Source organism: Sebastes umbrosus, chromosome 12, assembly GCF_015220745.1.
Source record: "Sebastes umbrosus isolate fSebUmb1 chromosome 12, fSebUmb1.pri, whole genome shotgun sequence".
In the NCBI taxonomy this organism is placed as follows: Eukaryota; Metazoa; Chordata; class Actinopteri; order Perciformes; family Sebastidae; genus Sebastes; species Sebastes umbrosus.
In genome coordinates this window covers 26621700-26646187 of record NC_051280.1, presented here as the reverse complement: position 1 = coordinate 26646187, position 24488 = coordinate 26621700, and the positions used below count along the sequence as shown (strand labels likewise).

Genomic DNA, 24488 nt, shown 5'->3' with positions numbered 1-24488 from the left:
CCGGGGTCTTTTAAACAATTGGAATACATTTGAAATAGTTTTAGTCAATTTAGAATTTTTATTAAGTTATCAATCATAGTCAAATATGTTTTAAAATCAGTATCTTTAAAAATAAAAAGGAGGATATTCTTTTAAAAGAAGAGATATAAGATAAGATAGAACTTTATTAATCCCGAAGGAAATTCTTGTGCCAGAGATTGCTCAAAAATACAACAAAATTACAACAAGTTCAAGTGTATAAAATACAAGTCTATAAAATAAAAAGTACTATTTATAGCACCAGTGCCTAAAAGAATTACAATTAAGTAAGATACATTTAGTAAAATTAGTAAATAAGATAAGTAAAATAAAAAAAGGTAAGGTAAGCTAAAAAAAAACAACAGAAAAATAAGTAATATTGCATGTGATGAGAAAAGAAGTAATATTGCACATGTTTTGGACATTAATATTGCACACAATGAGCCACATCATATGATGTTTATAATATTTTGCTAAGATAAAATAAAATAAATGATCTAAATCTGCAGATAAACTGGGATTGTTGACAGTGAGTTAATATCTGTATGAAGTCTCAGCAGCAGAGTAGGTTGTGCGAAGTGCATCTTGGGAAATGTGGTTTTAAAGAAGCTAACGTTCTGATTGGCCACCGGATGACCTTTCGCTTGTCACGTGGTTTAAAAACTTCAGGAGGATGGCGCGGGAAGTTGTCACACCGCTCAGCGTGTAACTCTCAGTTTATGAGAGGTTTGTTTACACTTTATCTCGGGCGATACGGACTCATTAGCCGGTAAGTTACTGTAGTTTAGACACGTTTAGTTGCTGCTCCGCTTCTCTTGTAGTCATTGAGTGCGCAGCAGCTGTTGTCTGTTGTTGTCTGCTGACTGACCACCAGGAGACTGAACGACTCACTGCACACTGTCAGCTAATATTATCATTACTATTAGAGACAAACTACATTAATAGAAGTAAACCATATAACCCTGAGAAGAGAAGTCTGTATGTGTTGTGTTTGCTGAGTTGTTAGCTTTTAACTGCTGCTGTCACACTGTATGTTGCTTTAGATAGTCATGAGTTTGTTTTTTCTTTCTTTATTGAACTCATGCTCATTAACAAAGGTACAGATACATAGACAGTTGAATGTATATATATATATATATATATATATATATACATATATATATATACACACACACATTTCATAATGCCAGGGTTTATGTATACATCATATAATCATATATAATCATTTAATAATGTATAAGTCTTAATGGCTTTTATATTTTTAATATAGGGTATCATGGTGGTATTTAAGTTCATTAATAAAATGCAAGAAAGTTGGCTTGGTTCCTGACCATTTTGTCTTGTGGATATGAAATTTTCCAAAAATAATAAATCATTTTATTATATACAGCATGTTCTATCCAATCTTATCTTATCTTTTTTTATTGTAATATTTTTATTTAAGAAAAATAAGATAGGACAGATATTTAACACAGAGCATTTTCACTTAAAAAAAAAAAATAATAATAATAATAATAATATAAATAACCAAAATCAAAATAAATAAAACAAAGATAAAATAAAAGTATATAAATAAGAGATTTTAAAAAAAGCCATTAAACACATAATTAATAAAATAAAAAATACATACAGATTCATTAATTTAACATATCCAATCTTATCTTTTTTTATTGTAATATTTGTATTTAAGAAAAATAAGATAGGACAAATATTTAACATAGAGCATTTTCACTTTAAAAAAAAAAAAAAAAAAAATGTAATTAAATTAAAAATATATTAAATAACCAAAAGCAAAATAAATAAAAAAAAATGAAACAAAGATAAAATAAAAGTAAATAAATAAAAGATTTTTAAAAAAGTCAGCAAAATATAATTAATAAAAAAAAACATACATACAGATTAATTAAATTAACATATCCAATCTTATCTTGACTAAAATATATCATTACATCAAACATATTTATTTCCACATTCATCTTAAGTTTCTTTTGTAGAAAGTTGCCTACATCCATCCAGAGCAGTCATGAGTGTGTTGGAGGTGAAGTTCATCGGTGATGGAGATGCTCTGGAGCACATCGTGGACAAACAGGAGGGTATGGACAACACAGTCACTTTACTTCTCTCCTGCTTAGATATGTTTGGGTATTGTCTGTCTCACTAACTGTCTGCCTGTCTGTGTATAATAACTAAAAGGTGTGCAGAGCAACAGTGGGTCTGTTCAGAAGATTGTAACGTTTAAGAACCCAGCAGGACGACGAGCCAAAGAGGAAACTGTAGACCATAATGGAGACGAAAATGGAGTCCTTGATGAGCAGAACTATGTCCAAGCTTTAGGAACAGACAACGCAGAAGGTGAGTGAGGCAACTGTCATTTGTGAATACGTATTGTGTGTAGTAAACCTTGCCCATCTGTTACCTGTTTTCAGCTATCTTTGTGTTTGTATGGGTATTTTTATTGAACCTTTATTCGGCCTGCTGCTAAATATTTAGTATACACTCGTTTGCCAGTTTATTAGGTACACCTTAAGTAGCTAAAATGAATGCAGTCTAATGCAACAGCCCTGCAATTAAAGCAGCAGTGGGTAGAATTGGAGCAAATATGATTATATGATAATATGATGAAATGGTCTCTATATCCTGACAGTAGTGCATGAGAAAGGTAATCTGAAAAAATCATGTGTCTCTGTGTCCTCCGGTGCTCCTAATGGCATCTGCAAGGTTTCACAGACCGGAGGAAAACAACCAATCAGAGCTGATCTGGAGACTTGCCGTCTCTGAGCAGCTGTCAATCAATCACAAACTCCAATCAAACGGTCAAACTAGGCAGCGCTGATCAAATATGAATCAATATTCTGTTACTGTAATGCCTATTTCTCTCCTCAAATGTTTTCAGAAACATCTTGTAGTGTACTGTTTAGCTGTAAAATGAGAAAGTTTGTGACCCAGCAGCCATGTTGAGACCAGCTCCAGATCCTCCTGGTACAGCCTGTATTAGCAAGAGGCCATTGTGTTTATTGCTGCTAATCATATAGAAATGATCATTTTACGTGGTTACACCTCAGTCACATAATGTTGCTTGGTTTTACAGAAGATGAGGAGGGTATGTACAAAGTGGCCGGATCCTCCATTTTCACCTTTCAGAAAGCCAGACGTGGACACAGCATGGCCCAGACTGGTGAGAGCCTCCGATCTCTTCTGTCATACGTACACAAACTCTCTTGGATTGCACGACACCAGCTGCATTTATCACATTTGCAGGATATTACAAACTTTATTTTTGTGGTTTTTTTTCACAAATAGCAAGCGAGTTGGCTCGGACTCCCGGGAAAAGCGTGAGCTTCAGCGCGACCCCCAACAGTGAACCCTCGACTCCCACCCGTTCAGGCCGCAGTGAGTTCAGCAACCTCTCCTTATTGTTTTGTTGCATCCATCCTTTCCTGTGTCCATTTCTGTACAACTAAGTCTGTTCTGTCTCTCTCTGACTAGATCACAGAGGTGGAAGCAGGACACCACAGAAGGTGAGACTAGAAGGGATTTGTGTGCTTAGCTTCTCATATAGACCTTTTCCCATTGCCATTCTGTTGCTAGGGCAACAGCTTTGGTCCATGTTTACTTCCTGTCAGCTACTGCATTAACAAACGTGTGTCTGAAATCGCATACTATGCACTACATACTCAATATGTGTACTATCGTTCAACATACTTTAGTGTGAATAAACAGTAGTATGTATATTTTCGGACGCACTGAACTTTAATTTACGTCATCACTTCCTGGTAGCCTCCTTACCGGATGGAGACGTGTAACCATAGTAACCCGTGTCAACTTCATGTGACCAGATGATGATTTGTGAGAATCATAAATTCTGAACTAATTTAAAAACTATATTACGCCTATAGCACACTTAATTGAAGCGTTATTGACAGTACAGAGCTGTCCGTCAACGTCTGTTATGAACGTTGTCGTTACTACCACATTGCATTGTGGGATATTTATGCCGCCGCAGTGTCCAGTGTTTGTATACTGTAATATTTCACCGGAAATAGTATGCAGTTCATCCAGCAACCTTTATTTTTGGATGATATTGCCATTTTTCTATAATGTTGTTTTCTCGGTGTTACCTCTGTTTTTTATCTGACAGAGCAAGAAGGTTCAGTTTGTCTCCACGACGCCCCACAGGCTCAGGAAGAGAATGACAAGTGAGTGTTACAATGGAAGTAGATTCTCTTATTGTTACAGTAAGTAAGTTGTATAAAGTTAAACTATAACTAAGCCGTTTGATACTTTCAGCTCCCAGCATTCGGTCAGACAGCGATAGTGAGCTGTCGCCCTCTGACTCTGAGGAGGAGGAGGAGGAGGAGGAAGATGGGATGGAGGAAGAGCAGAAAGTAAAGAAAGAAAACAAGGAGAACGTGAAGACTCTGAAAACGCCCAGTAAAGCTTCGTCTGCGGCTCTCTACAAGACTCCCGCCAAGAAGAGCAAGACCACCTCTGAGGCCCTCAGTCAGCCCAGTATGGTCGAGGAGTATTTTGAAGCCCACGGCAGTTCAAAGGTCTTGACGTCAGACCGCACCCTGGAGCGTTTACACATCCCTAAACTCGACAGGGTCAGTATCTAACAGCTAGGGTTCTTTTTTTTTTTAATCATGCTTTTTATTGTTTCCTTAAGAAAAAAAGACTACAACAACCTAAACCACAACAAATAAAATAATATGTACATATATAGTAAACGTAAATTGAAAAATCAAACAATTCAAAATCAAAGTAGGAGATAATTTTTAAAAATAACAATAATAAATATACATAAATTAATAAAAAAAACATTTATTTTATATATAATAAATTAAAAGTTATTAAAAATAAATTAGTAAATAGTAATGATTAATAAAATAAAAATAAATTAATTAATAAAATAAATTCACACACCAGATTCCCAGCACCTATTTATATCCCTGTGGAGTACATACTGTGTGTTTAAGGCACATTTAAAAAAGAGTAAATAAAACAGAATATAAAAATAATTAAATAATATGAATATAATTAAATAAAATATTAAAAAATTAATTAGATAAAGGTTGCAACAAAACTGTTCAGGAGACAATCTTTGCAATTTATTCCCATCCCTTTAACCCAAACATATACCGCCTGTCAGAACCACAGGATTGTGACTGTTTGTTTTTAATTCCAAGATATGTCAAGCTGGAACAGCCAGTGTTTTAAATGTACTCAATGAGCTGTGAGTTTCCGTTGGTTTTGTGTTTTGCAGGAGAAGTTGGTCCAGCTTTTAGAAGGAAAGCCGTCCTGCTGCTCGAAAGAGATCCAGCAGCTCCACAACAAGTACCGAAAGCACTTTAGCAAATGGATGTTACAGTTACAGTGAGTAGTGTGGTTTGCACTTTCTTTATTCCCTGCTTTTTTTTTTTGTAATGTTTGAAATTTGGTGCAAAACAGAAGGTGTCTCTGTGTTTGTTTATGTAGGTTGGGATTCAGTGTGCTGGTCTACGGTTTGGGCAGCAAAAAAGCTCTGCTGGAGGATTTCCGCGTGTCTCAGTTGGATCAGGAAATCCACCTCGTGGTCAACGGATTCTTCCCTTCCATTACTCTTAAATCAGTCAGTATGCACAGAAATATCTATTCAGATTAAAAAGGCTTTATTGGTATAAACTACGACCAACGTAGGAGTAAGAGTGTGCATGGAACAAGGTGGTGATGTTCTGTTTTTTTCTTATTGTCAACAAATTTCATGAAAAGACCAAAACCAGCAATGAATGTATCGTACATCGTACATTTCCTCCGGATTGTGTAACATTTTCCAGGAACTAGTGTCCTGTTAGAAGTGAAGCTATATATTTATGACTCAGTTTCAGGATTTGTCTTATAGGAACCAATGGGAATGGAGCTGAGTGCCACAGACACAACACATTGTTGGTTTTGGTCTTTTTCACTTGATTTTGTTGCCAGACTTGTAGTTTAGAAGAGAAACACTTGAGCAATATTGATAAAGGTAGATTTGGTAGGTTTTTTTCTATCCTCATCATGCCATGCTTTCATTGCAGATCTTAAATGCTCTGACATGTGAGGTTCTAGAGCACCAGGGAAGTTTCCGGACACCCTCAGACCAGATCCAGTACATCGCTCAGACCCTTAAAGACAGTGAGTGTTTCTCTCGGTTGTCTCTGTCTTAAAGGGATAGTTCGGGTGTTTTGAAGTGGGGTTGTATGAGGTACTTATCCATCGTCAGTGTTACCTACAGTACATGACGGTCGGCAGGCAGGTACTACCACACAGAAGCAAAGCAATATACTGCTGTGGACAGGGCAGGCAGCAAAACTTATTTTAGCCACCTAAAAGAAAGGCTCACCTGAAAAAATCAATATCATTTTAAGTGAACGCTATATTTAGAACATTTTTGCCAGTTTACCTTGCCGTCAGACAGCCCTTTCTGCTGAGGAAGTGAAGCCGTTTTATCCATCTTTGCTCTCGCCAAAGGGCACTAGACTCCGTTGATAAAACCTGCAATTTTAACTTGGTTTGTTTGTGTTATTGTGTGACTTTGATCCGACTGTGACTTGCATCAAAATGAACTAAAGTCACACAACAACACAAACAAACTAACAGATTGAGGCAGCGGTCGACCAGCAACTCCTGCGTTCTGCAAAGTAAAATTACTGTTTTTTTCAATGGAGTCTGGTTGCTTTGGCGAGAACATAAATAACGGCTTCAGTTCCCCGTCTGAACATGGACTGTATAGCTGTCTCACGGAAAAGTAAATCGGCGAAAATATTCTAAATATAGCGTACTATCTACTGTAGGTAATACACTGACTCTGGATAAGTACCTCATACAACCCCACTTCAAAACACCCAAACTATCCCTTTAAGCATGTGTTTGAATTCTGTGTTTTAAAACTGGAGCGTGTCCTCGCAGGCCCAGATCTCCACGTTTACCTCCTGATCCATAATATCGATGGACCAATGCTGCGAGGAGAGAAGACCCAGAGTGCACTGGGGCAGCTGGCATCCCTGCCCAACCTGCACTTGGTGGCTTCTTTAGACCACATAAACGCTCCAATGGGTGAGTGTTTACTGCCATGTTAATTATATTGAAATGTATTCTTGTAGCTTAATGTTTCCTGTGTGTTCCCAGTGTGGGACCAGTTTAAGCAGAGCCAGTTTAACTGGCTGTGGTGGGAGTGTGTAACGTTCCAGCACTACGTAGAGGAAACGTCGTATGAAAACTCACTCCTGGTGCAGCAGACTGGCGCTCTCGCTTTGTCCTCCCTCACACACGTGTTACGCAGCTTGACGCCCAATGCAAGGTACCACATCCGCCTTGATATCATTCACTCTCGGAGATGTTAAGTGATAAATGAATTGCTTGAGTCCTTAATGGCTCTGTGTCCTTTCTTTTTGCAGAGGAATTTTCAAACTGTTGGTGAAATTCCAGCTGGAAAACAAAGATAACCCTTCATACACAGGTGCACACGCAAAACTTCAAAATGCTGTACAGATTTTTTTGCGTAAAATGTGTGTGTTGCTTTATGATAGTAATATTCTTCCATCACTGTGTGCAGGATTGTCGTTCCATGATTTCTACCAGCGTTGTCGAGAGGCGTTCTTAGTGAACTCTGACCTCACGCTGAGGACTCAGCTGACCGAGTTCAGAGACCACAAACTGATACGGACGCGCAAGGTGGGGTCCTGTTTCACTTTAGAATAGAGTGCTGCAGGAATGACGTATTTTTGTAGGCCAACCGGGAAGTTAGCATCACCCTGGTTCCCTCGACAAAAAGCCAATGGGATTTTTCCTTTGGGTTTTGGATTATTGCAGAAAATAAAATATGTGGCAAACAAACATTTATGATACTTACACATTTTGTTCAGCAAGATAATCTTCGCAAATGAACCCCACTTTTATGATTTTTGAAGTGTGAATGCAAGAAGTAAAAAGTTAACGTGAGGCTATAAACAAACTACACCACGGTCGCATGAGCGTGAGTATACACAGCGACTGTAGTCTCATTTAGCCACTTCTTAGCAACCGACTTTTTTAAGACATTTAATGGCTTCAAAATTCACAAGTGGGACATTTACTACTGTATTTTGTATTGTAGCACAAAACATTAAAATCTCTTAAGCTTGTATTAACCACAGACCTTATTTCAGACATCTAACTAAAAAACGTAAAAAAAATAACACTGACTTTCAAACAAGGCAACCGAAAGTGCTAAAATGCTAACTCATTTCTGGGTTTAAGGACTCATTCCTGCACCACTCTATTCCCAACCCTAATTTAGCACCATAACTCTCTGCAAACTTCAGTGTCTCTCAATTAACAATTATTCCCATGATCCTCCAGGGTGCAGACGGAGTGGAGTGCTTAATCGTCGCCGTGGACGCGAGCACATTGATGGATTTCCTGGAGAACGAAGAGGGCGACTGAGGAGAGAAGGCTTTAGACCCGTATCGCTTCTAGTTCATCCACTCCACTTCACCAGCAAATAGATATTTTGGTTGAATCGGTCGCTGATATAAATATCAGACATGAGCCCAGCTTACAGGCTCGGCAGAGTTTAAACTAATGGTTTAGATCTAATGATTGTAGCACTGTGACATTCACATCTTTTTGATTTTGATGTATACACGTTTTCAGCCAACATCTGTGTAATTAAAATCAACACTTAATAAGTTAGTGCAATTTCATCTCTTTAATTACAGAAATAGATTTACATTTAGCAAAATGTTCATTCTTTTGTTTGTTACATTCTTTTGCTTGTACAAGGCGTGCTGCTGTAAAAAAAACAAAGATAGCCGGGGAAGTTATTCATCACTCCTCCACATGTGAAAACTGTAGCAAAAGGGAGAGATGTCAGTAAACATGCCATGCGTATTGCAATCAGAAGGTAACGGGTAGAAAAAAGGGGTTGTTTTTGGTTAAATAGGGAAAGAGGGAGGGAGAGGTTTGGCCCTGAGTGCATGCTATGAAATGTTTCAGTGTTGGATGTCGACGGTTTTCTGCGTCTGCAGTGAATCCATTAGCATTTCCGAGTCCAGTGTGTAAGTCTGGAGTATGTTTTGAGTAGCTGTGTGTACAATGTGAAGCTCCTCTTCATCCAAATCCTTCAGCAGCATCAGAACTGCATCGAGAGTGTGTGTCTGAAAGTACAATTTTAAGTTATCATTTATTGGCTGAGATTAATAAAAAAAGTTCTAGGAAGCAATGTTCAGAGAATGGAGGGTACCTTTTTGATTGCTGGTTTGTTTTCTCTGGTTGACGGAGAAGAAAGAGAGGGGAACTTGTCTCTGGAGAGGAGTTTCATCCCCAACTCTTCCCTGATTTTGCTAAAAAGAAAATCAAGAAAGAAATGTTTTGTTCTTAATATGTCTTGACAGATTGTTTTCAGCCGATGCATGTTCTACTTCCTGTTAAGTGTCAATCGACAATGCTTACTTGGTCTCCTCCATGTTGTAGTTAAGCGGGTCGTTCTCTGTCTCTGCATCTGGAAGTCCGTTGGAAGAAAGCTGGTTATGAATGCTGCCTGGAGGGGTGGTGACCTCTTCGCCCTCCATGAGAGCAAGTGCAAGCTCATCTTCAGTCACTACTGCAAACACACACATACACAGATAAAATGTAACTACTTATCTAACAAACCTTCTTCTCTCAGGTCACACCAAAGCTTTACACAGATTTGCTCCAGTCTTTCTTCTTCCAATCGTGGGTGCAAATCATTTCTAATACAGTCACACACACACCTTGGTTGTCGAGCTTCTGGAGGCGAGGCAGGCAGCGCAGCACGGTGAGGCGATACCGGCTGGAGTCGGTACCACAACATGGGTTCTCAGCCAGCCAGAGCACTCTGAGACGTGTTAATGGACGCAGGAGAGACAGCTCAGAGAGAGAGGGGATCTTGTTCTTCCTCAGGTAGAGCTCACATAGAGACAGACAGCCAGCCAGAGGAGAGAGAGACGAGATGCTGTTGACACTAGAGAAAGGTGGGGAGGAAAGGAAGAACATCACAGCTAGGATTCATTGATCATCTCAAATGATTCTGTGCAAATGTAACAGTATCATATCAGTGTAATATCTGTGTGTGTGAATGTGTCAGAGACACAGCATCGAGTTAAAGGTCCCATATTATAAAAAAAAGTGAGATTTTCATGTATTTTTTATTATAAAGCAGGTTTAAGTCCTATATAAATACTGTGAAAGTATCGAAACACTCAATCCACAAGGAAACACACACACAGGCCGTATTCAGAAACTCTGCATTTGAAACAAGCCGTCAGGATTTCTGTCCATCTGTGATGTCACAAATATACAATATTTAGACCCTTGACACAATTTTAAACGTAAACATTCTAAATGTGTCCCAGTTTATTTCCTGGTTGCAGTGTATGTGAATGTCATCAGCTGACAGGAAGTACACATGGACCCAATCTGTTACCTAGCAACGCAATTCCGTCAAAATGCGCTAAAACGGAGCGTTTCAGACAGAGAGGGTAAATACAGGCATATTCAGGCCGACAGTATGAGGGAAAATAAAGTTTTTTTTTTAACATTACAGCATGTAAACATGTTTTAGTAGAACACACAAAATACCAGTATGAACCTGTAAATGAGCATGATATGGGACCTTTAAATAGACCAACCTGAGTGTCAGCACCTCAATGTTGGCCATTTGAGAGAAGATAGAAATCTGGAAACACAGAATAGAAGGGAACACATATATTACTGCATACATACATACACGCATACAACTTAAATTAAAACATTAAAAAAGAAGAGTAGCAAAGTGAATTTGAGCATGAATAGTGAAAAAAAATGACAAAAACCTGATATTTTCAGGTGGAATTTCATTCATTCATTCTCACTGTGCAATATCATTTTCCACTTGTGCAATTTTGTTAATAGTCTGTTTATTGTCAATACTGTATATACAGCTTATTACAGTATATTTTGTTACATTTTGTTTAGCTCTTTTTTTACTGTTAGCTGATGCAGCTTGTTTTTTTGCACTATCCCCTTTGCTGCTGTACACTGCAAATTTCCACCACTGCGGGACTAATAAAGGAATATCTTATCTTATCTTAATTCAGTGTCAAACCAAATGTGATATCCATTAACTGACTATACTCACATCAGTCAGGTTGCATCCCCTGCAAAAAAAAATGAAATGTAACGTTACCACAAATGCAAGATATACACAATAAACTGCACTTGTCAACCTCCACCATCATCAGCATGCAAACCAACTAAATGACTGGTGTCTGTTATGCTACAAAGAAATGTCAACACTTACCAGCAGTTCAGTTTCTTCACGCTTTCCAGGTCGGAGGCCTTAGCCTTCGCCAGAACCTGTTTCCGTGTTAGTTTCATATCATTTCAACTAATCTAGCTGTCGAGAAAGAATATTTTAATGCACTATATGTTCAGAAACAACAAAAGGCCGCATTATGACAGGCTGAGTGGACAAACACTTCAACTCAGCTGCAGCAGCAGCGACGTTGTTCTCCCCACACGACTGCGCATGCGCGTATCCAATGAGGCGTCCTTAGTTACGGTCACATCCGGTATTATTATTACAAACATGAAAAAATATTTGTTTTGGTTGAAAGTGTTTTTATTGGTATTCTGTACAAAATCCAATAAATCACAGAAATAATTGTATAAACAAATTACCCCCCCCCTCATCCCTATAACAATATTACTGCACCATTAAATAAGCAGAATTAATTTCATAAACAATTACATTTATACATATAAATGAATTAAATCCGATAGAAACATAAACGAAACATATACAAAAAAAGGAAAGGACCAAATACACAAAAAGATAAGTAAATTAAAAATAATAATTATAAATACATTTAAAAAATAAACAAAAACAAAAACAAACCTAAGTATAAATTGTGAATTATATGTAATATGAGGTCAGCAGTTTAAAACTTCAATGTCAGTGGTATCCATTTTTCTATATAGATTTTTTTGTTTAAATTTTCATTTTTATTTGTCATTGTTGTAGGTCTATGGTACGATGGTACGACGGAGTATTAGGACCACATTGAGGAAAAATAAATAAATCTGAGATTTCGAGAATAAAGTCACAAGTTTATGAGAAAAAAGTCGTTGTATTATGAGAATAAAGTAAATATTATAAACTAGTAATTTTACGTGGTATTTTCTTTTTTTCTCGTAAAGTTATGACTTTATTCTCGTAACATTACAACTTTTTTTCTCGTAAAGTTATGACTTTATTCTTGTAACATTACAACTTTTTTTCTCGTAAAGTTATGACTTTATTCTCGTAATATTACGACTTTTTTCTCATAATATTATGACTTCTTTCTGGAAATCTCAGATTTTTTTCTCTCAATGTGGCCTTAATACTCCATAGAGCATTTGCACTTTGGCCCTCACTGCATTAGACTTATATACTATATACTTAGACTATAAACTGTGTTACCTTCATCACAATGCTCAAATGTTTTGCGGCTCCAGACAGATTTTTCTTTTTTGTCTAAAATGTCTCTTTTGATAGTAAAGGTTGCTGACCCCTGTCCTAAAGGTTGGAGGATACCTCTCCTTCCATTTAAGAAGTATAAGTCGTCTAGCTAAGAGAGATGCAAAAGCTATGATGTAAAAAAAAAACAATATTTGTTTTAATAAAAAATATACAATAAAGCTGCACTTTTTTTTGCAAACGTCTGTAGTATTTTATCCAATTTATAAGAGTAGTTTTAATTGTATGTAGTAGAAAACTCAAAGTCCCACAATGCAGCGCAACCGACTGGGTAAATCGCACATGCGCAGTGTGCACTCTCTCTTTGGACCTACGTCTCCACTGAAACGATGGTGAGCCTTGAATGTCCCATTCCAAATCCGTGTCAATCTATCTATTCCTGTGCTCTAAAATGCTATAATCACATATTTAGAAGCTCCGTGAAGTCCTTATTTGTTTTATTTGATCGTTATTTGTGTTGATTTTGTGATTGTTTCAACACTTATAACGATGTTTTCACGTCCTACTGAGACAGAAATGGCTGCCAGCATTACTACCCTCACTGAAGCACCGGGCGGGCTGGTTCATGTTAGCCTGCTGCTGTTCGTTAAAACTTAACATTCCATGCCATTATAGAAGACCTACAGTTCTGATAATACAAACGAAGTGGTGTGCTTCATGTCTCAACAGAATCCGTAGCATTTAAACCTGGTCCAGTGTTGAATTGGTTTAAGTTGGATAGCTAGGTGGCTAGCTTGCTAAGAGGAAGCTAGGCTAGGCTAGCTGGTTATACCACATTGACTCATTCACTCTGCTTCTACTGGGTTCTCAGCCTAATGGTGTAAAACGTGTATTGGAACATTTGCATGGATGTGACATGATGTCGTCCCCCTTGTGTAAAATGTATCACCACTATCTATTTTGCTCTGTATACGAGATAACCTAGAAGATTTAGTGTCCTGTAGGAGCACTTCTTAAGGCACACCTTTATCCCTTCTAGCAACACAGCAAGGCAGCTTTGTCTGTAGAGCACATTTCAGCATCAGGGCAATTCAAAGTGCTTTACTTGAACAAAAAAGTGATATTTTCATGTATTTTTATTATAAAGCAGGCTTAAGTTCTATATAAATACTGTGAAAGTATCAAAACACTCATCCACAGGGAAATACACACAGCCCGTATTCAGAAACTCTGCATTTGAAACAAGCTGTCAGGATTTCTGTCCATTTGTGATGTCACAAATATTTACACAATTTTAAACGTAAACACTCTAAATGTGTCCCAGTTTATTCAAGAACATTGCCACAAAGTGCAAAAGAACATTAAAACATTAAATATTAGAAAATAAAAACAAGCTCAAAATAAAAGCTGGGATAGAAGCTATAATGGAATATAACAACACAAGAGTAAAAGCAGTTATTGCCTGTACAGCTGCATTAATGTTGCATATTTGTGTGTTCATGTTGTCCACAGGCCAAGCGTACCAAGAAGGTGGGGATCGTTGGTAAATATGGCACGCGTTATGGCGCGTCGCTGAGGAAGATGGTCAAGAAAATTGAAATCTCCCAGCACGCCAAATACACCTGCTCTTTCTGTGGCAAGGTAAGGAAAAACTCTAGAAATCACCTGTGCTGCAACGAAGTCACGATCTTATTCAAAAAGCAGCAATGTTTGGATGTTGTCTGATCCTGTTTTGTAATTGTTATTAATGTGCTATATTTATCTTGACAGACCAAGATGAAGAGGAGGGCTGTTGGTATCTGGCACTGTGGGTCCTGCAGGAAGACAGTGGCCGGAGGCGCCTGGACTTACAAGTAGGTTTCTTTTTGCTTTGCTGTAATTCTACCGTCCAGCTTCATCTGGCAACATGTAGTCACCCAAACAGAAATTGTTGCTGTGGATATGTTTGTATCCATTAATAAAATGTGTTAATTGAGGGCTGCATCTTCTGCTGTTGCTAAGCCCAAGGACTACTACCAACAATCATATTATTACCACCAGCGTGGATTAGTTCTACCTGCTACTGGGATCATGTCTGGGTTTTGCTGCGTTATTTGACATTAAATGGTCAGAACACAGAAGGAAGTGTAACCACGGAGCAAGCAGTCATTCAGTTTTTCACCTAAAGAGCTGGATGTCTCTTAGGGTTTAAATATTATGCAAAGCTTCAATGCTAATCAGTGGTATTTAAATGTGATATTTGTCATTGATGGTCAAAGCATCTAATAGATCTGTTTGCAGAGCTTATGGTCAATATTGATCAATCTTGCACAGCCAGATTGTAGTTTGTAAACTCTAGAGATTTGCCGGTCATATGGAAACCAACTACTCAACAATTGAATCAACCCTCTCAGATTTTCTTAGACATTCCGCGAATGTTATCACCATAGTAACTTCCTAGTTTTGCATATGAAACATGATCCAGCAGCTACATGGTGCATTTCTTCCCTCACATTTTGTTGGAAACTATTTTTGTTGAATAATTTGGGGACATCTGACTTTTCCAGAACAGCTGCAACAGTTTTTCAATTTAAAATTGGAATTGACAACAGCCCCACAAATGTCACATTTGTCATATTAGATGTAGGGAGGGTTCATGTCGACGTGTAAATGGAGAGAACTGTAAATCACCCAGTGGAAAGCCTAATTTAAATAAAATAGCCATGGCCTTGCCAGACCACAATATGGAAAGTGATTGGATGGCTGTGCCGATCTACCACAAAATACCTCAACGCCTAAATGTCAGTAAATCAAAGAGCAAGTCTTAAATGGGTTCAAATAAAGTATTTCTGAGATTTTAGACAGCCACTTGCTGATGCACTGTTAGGGCTTATCTGGAATGCTTTTTCCCCTTAATACTGAATACTGTTTATGAAGGTGTTCCAGAGGTACCTTAAATTTAAGGCCGAGTGTCGAGGGCCCAAGTAGAAACATTTGTTGCCTTAATCTAAGTGTTGCATTTTCTTGAGTTGAAGTGCATTATCAAGGAGAAAAGTGTTAAATATTTGAAAGATTGACACAATTTTGAAGAAGAAAAAAAATTTAACACTGGTTCACAAGATCACTTTATTTCATGTAATTAGCCAATAATTAAAACACCTGCAGGAATAATGAGAAATCTATTTACATGACTGTAAGAGGAGTAACTGCAAGGTTCTTCTTGACAGTTGTTTTCTAAATTCAGGAAAGACAAGCTGTTAAAAACATGGCATGTGAATATCTGACGGTGGAAGTTGTGAATATTCATTACAATATATACACAAACTATAAGTAATGTTTTTGTTTTGTCTTTTGCAGCACAACTTCCGCTGTCACAGTCAAGTCTGCGATCAGGAGACTGAAGGAGTTGAAGGACCAGTAAACCAGTGCCATGATCACTGGTGGATTTGGGACTTTTTCTATAATTTAAACGACCTGGACATGGCCTCAACATCTACAAATAAATCAGTCTGGAGCGGAAGTCTTTGTGTCTTTGGTCATCTGTTTTTATAATGTAGCAGTGAAATCAAAACTTGTGGGCCGTAACTACAAGAACTGTCTTCCCAAACCTGCTTGAGAGTGAGAAGGTTGCACCATCAAAATCAGTACAAGTGTCCTAGTAGATTTGCATTTAATGGTGCCACAACATGAGACAGGTTCTCCTGGTCTACAGTTTCTTGGCAGTAAACGCCTGCACTGTATCTTAGCAAATCAGATGATGATGGTTTCACTCTGATACTGCAGTTAGAAGTATGTTCTATTATCGCCTATGGACAATGAGGCTTTAAGTTTGAACTCCATTCCTCGGCCACAGTTCCCTTAGGCTATTTGAGTGCACAGCAAATGAAATAATACTGCCGACTCTGGAGCAGAAGGTGAAAACATTTCATTGAATGGTCCAATAATGCTTGTAAATTGACATAAACAGTAATTTGGTTAATACTTGGGCAGAGCTTAATGTGGAATATATACCTTTTTCATAGCAGATATTTTGACTTCCCATAGTATCTGCATTCCATGTATCAGAAGTGACTTACATCTGGTGTTGTAGAGTAAAGCCTTAATGTCCCTGAGGGGCCATTAAGTCAGTAGTAGTCAACATTAAATATGATGAACAAAATAGCAATCCATACAACACACAATAACAATAAAAGCAAAGACAGGTTAACGCCAACGTCGCTGTTGTGAGGACCGTGGAGCCTGTGTACTTCCTGCAGTGGTCAGTCTGCTGTGAATTTTTTTTATAACTGGTACTATATGGGATGAGATGGTTCCATAAATACTGTATATTACAGTGGATTTTGTATACCGTCACTTGGACGCAAAGGAGATACAGAGGTTTTATTTTTTAGATATATTTTTAAAATCTTTATTGATCTTCAGCACGTGTGAATAAACATACTGGTACCTACAAACAACACATTAGTAAAATAAATGTGGAAAAATACAACTTCGAGATGATGTGCAGGGGCATTTAAAAAAATACATAATTTATAGGTATTCAACTTTTTAATTCTATTTAACTGTTAAACTATCTGTATTTTTTAAATAGTTATGATTCTAAACAAAACGGTTTGCCGGCTAGTATCAGGAGTAACTTGTCCAATAAGATTTAGAATGAAACACATCTCAGTAATATATATAAATAGAATAGAGGCACAGAAAACCTGGTTTAAAATCTGAATTATTTCTCAATCACATCACTCATGACTAAATAAGTAACAACTGAAATTTTGGAAAAAGTAAAAAACAAACATAAAATTCACCAATTGTTTATTAACAAGTACAGTGTCCACATGTATTGAGAAAATATTACCCTGTTTTGTTTTTAACACATTTAACTTCCTGAAGGTGGCAGCAATGAAACACCAAATACAACATCTGCCGTAAAGCGTCCAGCAGGTCGCAAAGTGTCGTGCTTTCCCTATTGATATATTATTACAGGCTTTTGCTTCAGTGGGTTCAAGAAGACAAGAATGGCTGCGTCCAGTGTTTTCAGACCGGGTTTGTTCAACCATAAAGTTGCAATAGTAACAGGCGGTGGGACCGGTATCGGTAAAGCTATCTCTGCAGAGCTGCTGGAGCTGGGTGAGTGATGAAGAGTTTAGAGCAGTTTGAGGTGAACAGCAGCTGACTGACAACAAGTGCACTTTGACACAGATAGAAGAAGACAGGTTCAAACCAGACCTGCAAAGACCTTGAAAAGTGTGACACTGTTGAAGCACTGTGGAGGTGCAATGTTTGGTAAAGCAAAGTCAAGTATGTGAAAATATGATTTAAAAACACGTTTACAGTGTGTGGTAGTGCAGCATAAATACCCTGGGTCACAGAATTTAGTGCAACACCTGGACATATTCTCTGCCCCCCTTGAATTTCACTAACTGGAGACCTTTGTGTTTGTCATGGCTGAATAACTTTAATATGTTGGCCTGATATGATAAAAAATAAAGTGTCAATGGTAATAAAATGGAGGACCACAATAAATAATAATAATAATAAAGCATCTAATGGATTAATAACTAATTGTACAACTGAAAATAGTCAATAAATTTGTTGTTGCAAATTAAATTTACTAAATTACAAAGTAATTAATTATTTGACATTTTATTGGGGAATTATAAAGAAGAATTTACAAATGAAATAACTCATCAATAAATGGTTCAAATAAAAAAAAGGGATTTAAAAAAACACCATAAAACAATCAATAAGTACATCATTTAAAAATACATTAATTAATTCATAAATTATTAATGGAATTTACAAATCTATTTGAAAACGCAGTTTAAAAAGAGAAATAAATAAACGGATTCACAAATTGAATTAAGAATTGTCTACAGATTTTAATCAGGCATTTAAAAGGGCAACATCCTTTCTCATTTGCATTAGCATTTCCCTGCTAAACTCATTAGCTATTGGATTTGCTGAGTAATTTTGGAAAGAATGCAAGTTTAAGGCATTTCCACATTGCCTTCACTTCTCAGACCTGGATGTTACCCACTAATGTATCTTTATTTTGGAGTCATCAACATGAGAAATCACACAGGAGCAAGCATTCAGTGACTCTGACTTGTGGCGACCTCATTCCAAATAATCACATCACATACCCCAAATGTAATCTTAAAGTGAACAGACTATCAGTACTATTATCATAGATTTGTCATGGCTAACTATTTTGTCTCCAGGTTGCAATGTGGTTATCTCCAGTAGAAAGGCAGAGAGGTTGCAGGCAGCAGCTCAAGAGATGAGACAAAAAATCCCTGCCTCCAGCCCGGCGTCTGTCACTCCTCTACCATGTAACATCCGAAACGAGGATGAGGTGGGCCTCCACACACATTCACCCTCTGGATCTGCTTCATGCTGATGTTGTTGGTACCTTATACGCCTGTTTTGATCCCCTTGTGCCGCAGGTGAACAACCTTGTGTCGTCAGTGCTGAAGCAGTACGGCAGGATAGACTTTCTGGTGAACAACGGAGGAGGTCAGTTCAGCAGCCCGGCAGAACACATGTCCTCTAAAGGCTGGAAAGCTGTGATAGACACCAACCTGACTGGAACCTTCCACTGCTGCCAGCAGGGTAAGACGCAGAAAGACTAACACCGGCTCAGTGTGTGTTTGTTAAAGCTCTCAGTGTGACTGTGTTGCCGCTTCTATCCACGCAGTCTACACCGCATGGATGAAACAGCACGGAGGTGTGATCGTCAACATCATTGCCGACATGTGGAAAGGCTTCCCAGGCATGGCGTAAGCAGCACCGCCCACCAAATTCACACGTGAATTTACAACTCGCACACCCTTTTGTTGAAATCTCCTCTCCCTCACAGCCACACAGGTGCAGCGAGGGCAGCGGTGGACAACTTAACAAAGACTCTGGCAATCGAGTGGGCAACCTCAGGAGTCAGAGTCAACTCTGTTGCACCTGTAAGGTCACAATTAGTGCAGATTAAGTGTTGGAGGTTTTTAATTATGTTGTAATTTCAAATCTGTGCATTTGTCTGGTTGCAGGGCACAATCTTTTCCAAAACTGCAATGGAGAACTACAAGGAGCTGGGACCAAGTCTTTTCAAGATGTCTATTCCATTTAGCCCTGCAAAGAGGCTGGGAGTACCAGAAGAGGTGTGTAACCGTGTAGTGACACCCACAATACCCCGAGGAAAGGCACTCATGAAACTCAGAGCAGCTTTGTTATTTAAATTTTTAAGTATGCATGAAAAATAGGGTGGACTGTTATAATTTGGATAGCACTCGCCCTGGGGTGTCGGTCGTTACACACTAGGCAGTCAATGTAGTTTTCCTACACGCTTGGCAACACGGGAGAAGTTTCAGTTGATTTAAATAGAAAATAACTGGTAATCGAGAGCAATAGATGCAGAGTATGTGCTTTGTGTCTGTTGCTTTGTTGCAGTGTCATAGACTGTAGTGATTTCTTCTGTTTGTTTGTTTTAATTGTGTTTCTATGTTCAGATCTCATCAGCAGTGTGTTTCCTGCTCTCTCCCGCTGCCTCCTTCATCTCCGGAGCCACCCTGAGGGTTGATGCTGGACAGAGTCTGTACAACTCCCCGTGGGAGATACCCGGTACGTACATCTTGCTGAAGCATCCGCATGTCGGTCTTTACGGTATTTACTATACAGCATACTATATAGAGTATGCTAAATTCTTGTGTGTTTGTCTCCAGACCACAGTGCATGGCCGGAGGCTCCAGAGGGGGAGAACTTGGACGCTATGAAGGAGCTGCTCAACCCAAAAAGCAAACTCTAATTCACTTTTGTGTCATAGTCTGAGCCCAGTGTATAAACACACACACTTGGCCAATAAGCATCATGGACACTGAGCTGTACAGGAACCACAAGCACTGTCAAAGAAACAAGACACCATAGTGGCCTGGTTATGAGACGCTGTGATTTATTATTGCAAATAATGTACATAATTGTATGTAATTAATAGTAACACGTGTGTCTGATTAATTTCTTGGATAATTAGTTGTGACAAACTGTTGAAATGTACAGTATGTAGAATATATTTTCCATTGCCTTTGTAAGTTGGTTAGTAAACATACAGTGCTTTTTTTAACATAAGTGCTACGAATGGAGACAAAAGACAGAAGCAACACAGGAAATGGCAATGATTTTTTTTTTTTAAATTGCACTGATTTTGTGTCCCTGGGGCTGTTTCAAAATCATGAACTATAATGTCAAAAGCAAGATCACCTTTAGTTTTTAGCCTGGACCTTGGCCTCGGCTCCTATGGTGATGATGGATGATTGACATTGACTGTCTTTGATGTACAGTAATTGTTACTTTAATATCTTAACGTAACATGCTTCCTTTGTTTTGTAATTTTTAAGTTCTTTGTTATTGAAATTAAAAATCTTTGAATAATAAAGGACAAATAAAATGTTTTTGTCATTAATGCCTGTAGACTATTAAAATAGTCTAATCATCAACCTCGGGAGGTTGATAGTTGAATAAGTATTTACATTAGGATAGCATCTTGTGATCCCTTGTGGTCCTGAACAGTAATGAATATGTGGAGTAAATATACAGATTAATAATATTGCATTTTATTTTGTAATGCTGAAACAGATACTTCCTTACGGTTTCAAGATTCAAGATGTTTATTGTCACACCGGTTATACAAGTACAATCGTGTGAAATACTTTTTGCTGGGAAGCTCCATTAAGAAAACAGTAAGTTAAGTAGCAAAAAAATAATAAAATAAAAATAATAGTGTATTTACAAATAATATACAGTATAATAATAAAGGAAGTACTTGGTATATGGTAACTATAGAAGCAATATATATATACATATATATATATACACACATATATATATATATGTGTGTATATATATATATGTATATATATGTATGTATATATATATGTATGTATATATGTATGTATATATATATATATGTATGTATATATATACATACATATATATATATATATGGGAGCAGTAGAGGTTGCATACTATAAAAATATTGCAAAGGCATTTTTTTTTTATATTGCACATATTGCATTGATTGAAGTATTGCACTTGTTTATTGCACTTTTTGTGAGGGAGAGAGTGTTATATGATTTATCTGTTTAAGAGTCTGTCAGTTTACAAATAAACAAACTGATATTACAACTATAAATAAACGTAAATAGTGTTACTAGATGCATAAAAGTGCTGCACTGCTGTTATATTGTTTTGCACAAAACACCCTCTCCTTTAAAGCGACGCTTTGGTATTTTGTCCCTATTGCTGTGCCGTAGTTCTGCTGTAAAACAACGGTAGCTGTCGCAAACCTTCAGTCCAGCAACAGAGGTCACAACAAACCAGTCAGGTACCGAGTTTTACCTTTTATATACAAGTTTACATTTCTGTTGTTGCTGTTTCACAGTGTCTGACAACGCTATCTAACACATATGAAGGTGTACATACTGTGTCTTAGGACAAAATGCTTCAGTTGTATGTATGTAGCGAGATAACGTGATGTTAGCTGAGGTTTGCGACACAGCAGTTTGTCTGCACTTAATCAATAATCAGATTAATTGAGTAGGAAGGGAGGCTTTATTTAAGGTAGGTACGTTAGCTGTGTAATCAATGTAATCAATAACAGTGAGTGGATTAAGATAGCCAGCCACTGATAACGTGAGGCTTGTGGCAAATGTTGAATAACGTTGAACACCAGTGAGCTTCAGCAGGTTTAATGTCAGCAGGTTTAATGTCAGCAGGTTTAATGTCAGCAGGTTTAATGTCAGCAGGTTTAATGTCAGCAGGTTTGTTTTCTTTAGCTGTTTATTAGGAAAAGTACACAAAACATCAAACAAAAATATCAATAAAGCTAATTGTGCCAGGGTTTGATTGATGTGGTTTCAACAATAATGAAAACATTGGGTTTTCCTATTTTCACAAATACAATAAGGATAATAACCCAATGAACATATTAGTGGAAAAACAAACAAACAAAAAAAAAAAAACACCAGCAGTTGTGGAGTGGTATAAACTGATATTTGAGCTAATATCAATGGAATATCTAACATACAGATTTAAATGTAAAATGATTTCTTTAAGACTTCATAAGATGTTGGTGAAAACACTTGAACTAAAGGGTCTGATAGATTGCAATATTGAAAATTCGCCAAAGGGACATTTTTGGGTCGTAGGGCGAGATATTTATTTGTTGACTTATTTATTTTGTTTTCTTATTTTTCTTAAAATGTTTTGTTGCATCAGTGTCGACTGCGATAAATTGTAACTGACTGAGCGCCTCCTTATCCCTATACATACACATACATAGATGCTTTGATTTTTCAAATACATATGTGATTGTGTACAATCATCTCTTTGAGTATATTAGGTGCTATGTATACTGTGTGTTAGGGATCTAAATCTGGTGTTTAGTTATTGTGACCAATGTGTGCTGATTTATTGTTGGTTTTGTCGGTGTTTGTGTTTAAAAGCATAATAAAAATATTGTGGAAAAAAACAAAAACAATAATGAAAACAAATGCAAGAAAAAAAAAGAATAAGGACAGTTTATTATAAAGTATATGTCTGTATGATGTGACATTAGTGGTTGTAATTAGGTATGTTATAGAGTGCTTTGATTGGTTTAGCTTTAGTGTATAAACTTAGATTTAGGGTCAACTTGTATATAGTCCTGAGAGACCTAAAATACCAAGAATATGTGTTTAAACCAATTGAATGTGAACTGGTGTATTACAATAGACAGTTAGACAGCAGCCATGCATATTATGTATGTTCTCTTATATTTATTTTATAATTGTGTATGTATTCCCTACCTCATATTTTATATATATTTATAATGTTTATAATGATGATTATATTTTACTTCATTATTGTTATTCAATTGATTGATTGATCGATTGTCTATTATACAGGGATGAGACAGTAACAAACAGGAACAAAGAATCTCACTGCCATGTCAGTGTGTATGTGATCAATAAACTAAACTTGAACATGATTAACTTCCATAAGGACAGGTGCTAAATACCTTCACCTCATAATGTATAACCAGTGGCATAGTTTTACATGTCTGTTTATACATTGAGCATTAAAATGTGTTTGGAAGTAAAACAAAGTTGTACTAATCATCATTTTAATGTATGAGCCTTTTGCACAGGTGATTACGTTTACATGGCAGAAATAAGCTGCAGCTTTGGTCAAAATGAACTCTTTGATCACCAAAACATAGTTTATCTTTGAAGATACAGTATGTCCACGACCCTTCACAGTAAAACACATTTGAAAAAATGTCCAAGCTACATGTACATTATAAACGTAAACAGAGATGGAAACCAAAGAGTTTTAAAACTTTAAAGCTAGAGTGAAGATACTGGTATCATATGGAACTAAAAAACATCAGGACGTAATTAACTATGGACAATCATGCGATTAATCGCGATTCAATATTTGTAATCAATTGACAGCCCTAGTAATTATATATAATCGTATATCCGTATCTGTTTTCAGCATGGGAGGTGACCACGGCCACAACAAGACGTCCATGCCAGACTGGCGGCAGTGGAAGACAGAGGGAACACCAATGGAGTTCACACAGCAGAGGCTGGCAGCCCGGGGCCTCAAGGACCCGTGGGCACGGTCAGTATTTCTACCTGCATGAAATATAGTTGATATTTAAGTCCTTCTTATTCCTGACCTTGCTTCCTCTCTATCTTTCTCTCCTGCCACTCTCGCTCTGCAGCAACGAGGCGTGGAGATACATGGGCGGCTTCGCTCGCAGTGTGCCTCTGTCTGATGTGCTGCTGAGAGGATTCAAGTGGGGCTTTGCCGCCTTTACTGTTGCTCTGGCTGTAGAGTACGCCCTGTTCCCACCCAAGAAGGGCGGCCACTAATGCTCATCATTGTCCCTCAAGCCCAGACCATAATGGAGTCTAATAATATTCTGTATTTTCTGTTTATTAAATATTTGTTTTGATCACTGCATGGTTTCCCTTATTCTTCATAAACCCGGTCACATCTAGAA

At 37.4% G+C, this 24488-nt stretch overlaps 5 protein-coding genes across 8 annotated transcripts; 4 read left to right on the top strand and 1 right to left on the bottom strand.

Annotated features, from left to right (window-relative positions):
• The first annotated feature begins 631 nt into the window (after positions 1 to 631).
• Positions 632 to 8706, top strand: orc2 (origin recognition complex, subunit 2). Of its 2 annotated transcripts, none has more exons than XM_037788560.1 (16): positions 632 to 787; positions 2001 to 2111; positions 2212 to 2370; positions 3107 to 3193; positions 3319 to 3408; positions 3505 to 3536; positions 4157 to 4214; positions 4306 to 4622; positions 5282 to 5391; positions 5494 to 5626; positions 6072 to 6168; positions 6943 to 7089; positions 7162 to 7333; positions 7431 to 7492; positions 7589 to 7707; positions 8374 to 8706. In XM_037788560.1, the coding sequence occupies exons 2-16, from the start codon at positions 2042 to 2044 to the stop codon at positions 8455 to 8457; spliced, it is 1737 nt and encodes a 578-aa protein (XP_037644488.1). In that variant the 5' UTR covers positions 632 to 787; positions 2001 to 2041; the 3' UTR covers positions 8458 to 8706. The 2 variants fall into 2 exon arrangements, with proteins under 2 accessions (XP_037644488.1, XP_037644489.1); XM_037788561.1 differs by having other exon boundaries at positions 648 to 787; positions 2013 to 2111.
• Positions 8700 to 11547, bottom strand: cfap410 (cilia and flagella associated protein 410). Of its 3 annotated transcripts, none has more exons than XM_037788565.1 (8): positions 11530 to 11547; positions 11315 to 11410; positions 11153 to 11171; positions 10665 to 10711; positions 9768 to 9997; positions 9466 to 9616; positions 9257 to 9356; positions 8700 to 9170 (listed from the first exon to the last, which is right to left on the bottom strand). In XM_037788565.1, exons 2-8 carry the CDS (start codon positions 11389 to 11391, stop codon positions 9006 to 9008), a joined length of 789 nt encoding a protein of 262 aa, XP_037644493.1. In that variant the 5' UTR covers positions 11392 to 11410; positions 11530 to 11547; the 3' UTR covers positions 8700 to 9005. The 3 variants fall into 3 exon arrangements, with proteins under 3 accessions (XP_037644493.1, XP_037644492.1, XP_037644491.1); XM_037788564.1 differs by lacking the exon at positions 11530 to 11547 and adding an exon at positions 11491 to 11523; XM_037788563.1 differs by lacking the exon at positions 11530 to 11547 and having other exon boundaries at positions 11315 to 11523.
• A 1219-nt stretch (positions 11548 to 12766) lies between these two features.
• rpl37a (ribosomal protein L37a) lies at positions 12767 to 15974 on the top strand. Its single transcript, XM_037786768.1, has 4 exons — positions 12767 to 12867; positions 13988 to 14116; positions 14246 to 14328; positions 15812 to 15974. The coding sequence occupies exons 1-4, from the start codon at positions 12865 to 12867 to the stop codon at positions 15873 to 15875; spliced, it is 279 nt and encodes a 92-aa protein (XP_037642696.1). The 5' UTR covers positions 12767 to 12864; the 3' UTR covers positions 15876 to 15974.
• Positions 15975 to 17409: 1435 nt separating this feature from the next.
• Positions 17410 to 20505, top strand: pecr (peroxisomal trans-2-enoyl-CoA reductase). The gene is made up of 8 exons (XM_037786760.1): positions 17410 to 17581; positions 18676 to 18809; positions 18901 to 19066; positions 19152 to 19233; positions 19314 to 19410; positions 19495 to 19605; positions 19954 to 20065; positions 20167 to 20505. The coding sequence occupies exons 1-8, from the start codon at positions 17470 to 17472 to the stop codon at positions 20247 to 20249; spliced, it is 897 nt and encodes a 298-aa protein (XP_037642688.1). The 5' UTR covers positions 17410 to 17469; the 3' UTR covers positions 20250 to 20505.
• A 1175-nt stretch (positions 20506 to 21680) lies between these two features.
• ndufb3 (NADH:ubiquinone oxidoreductase subunit B3) lies at positions 21681 to 24446 on the top strand. Its single transcript, XM_037786769.1, has 3 exons — positions 21681 to 21821; positions 23975 to 24103; positions 24207 to 24446. The coding sequence occupies exons 2-3, from the start codon at positions 23976 to 23978 to the stop codon at positions 24355 to 24357; spliced, it is 279 nt and encodes a 92-aa protein (XP_037642697.1). The 5' UTR covers positions 21681 to 21821; position 23975; the 3' UTR covers positions 24358 to 24446.
• The last annotated feature ends 42 nt before the right edge of the window (positions 24447 to 24488 follow it).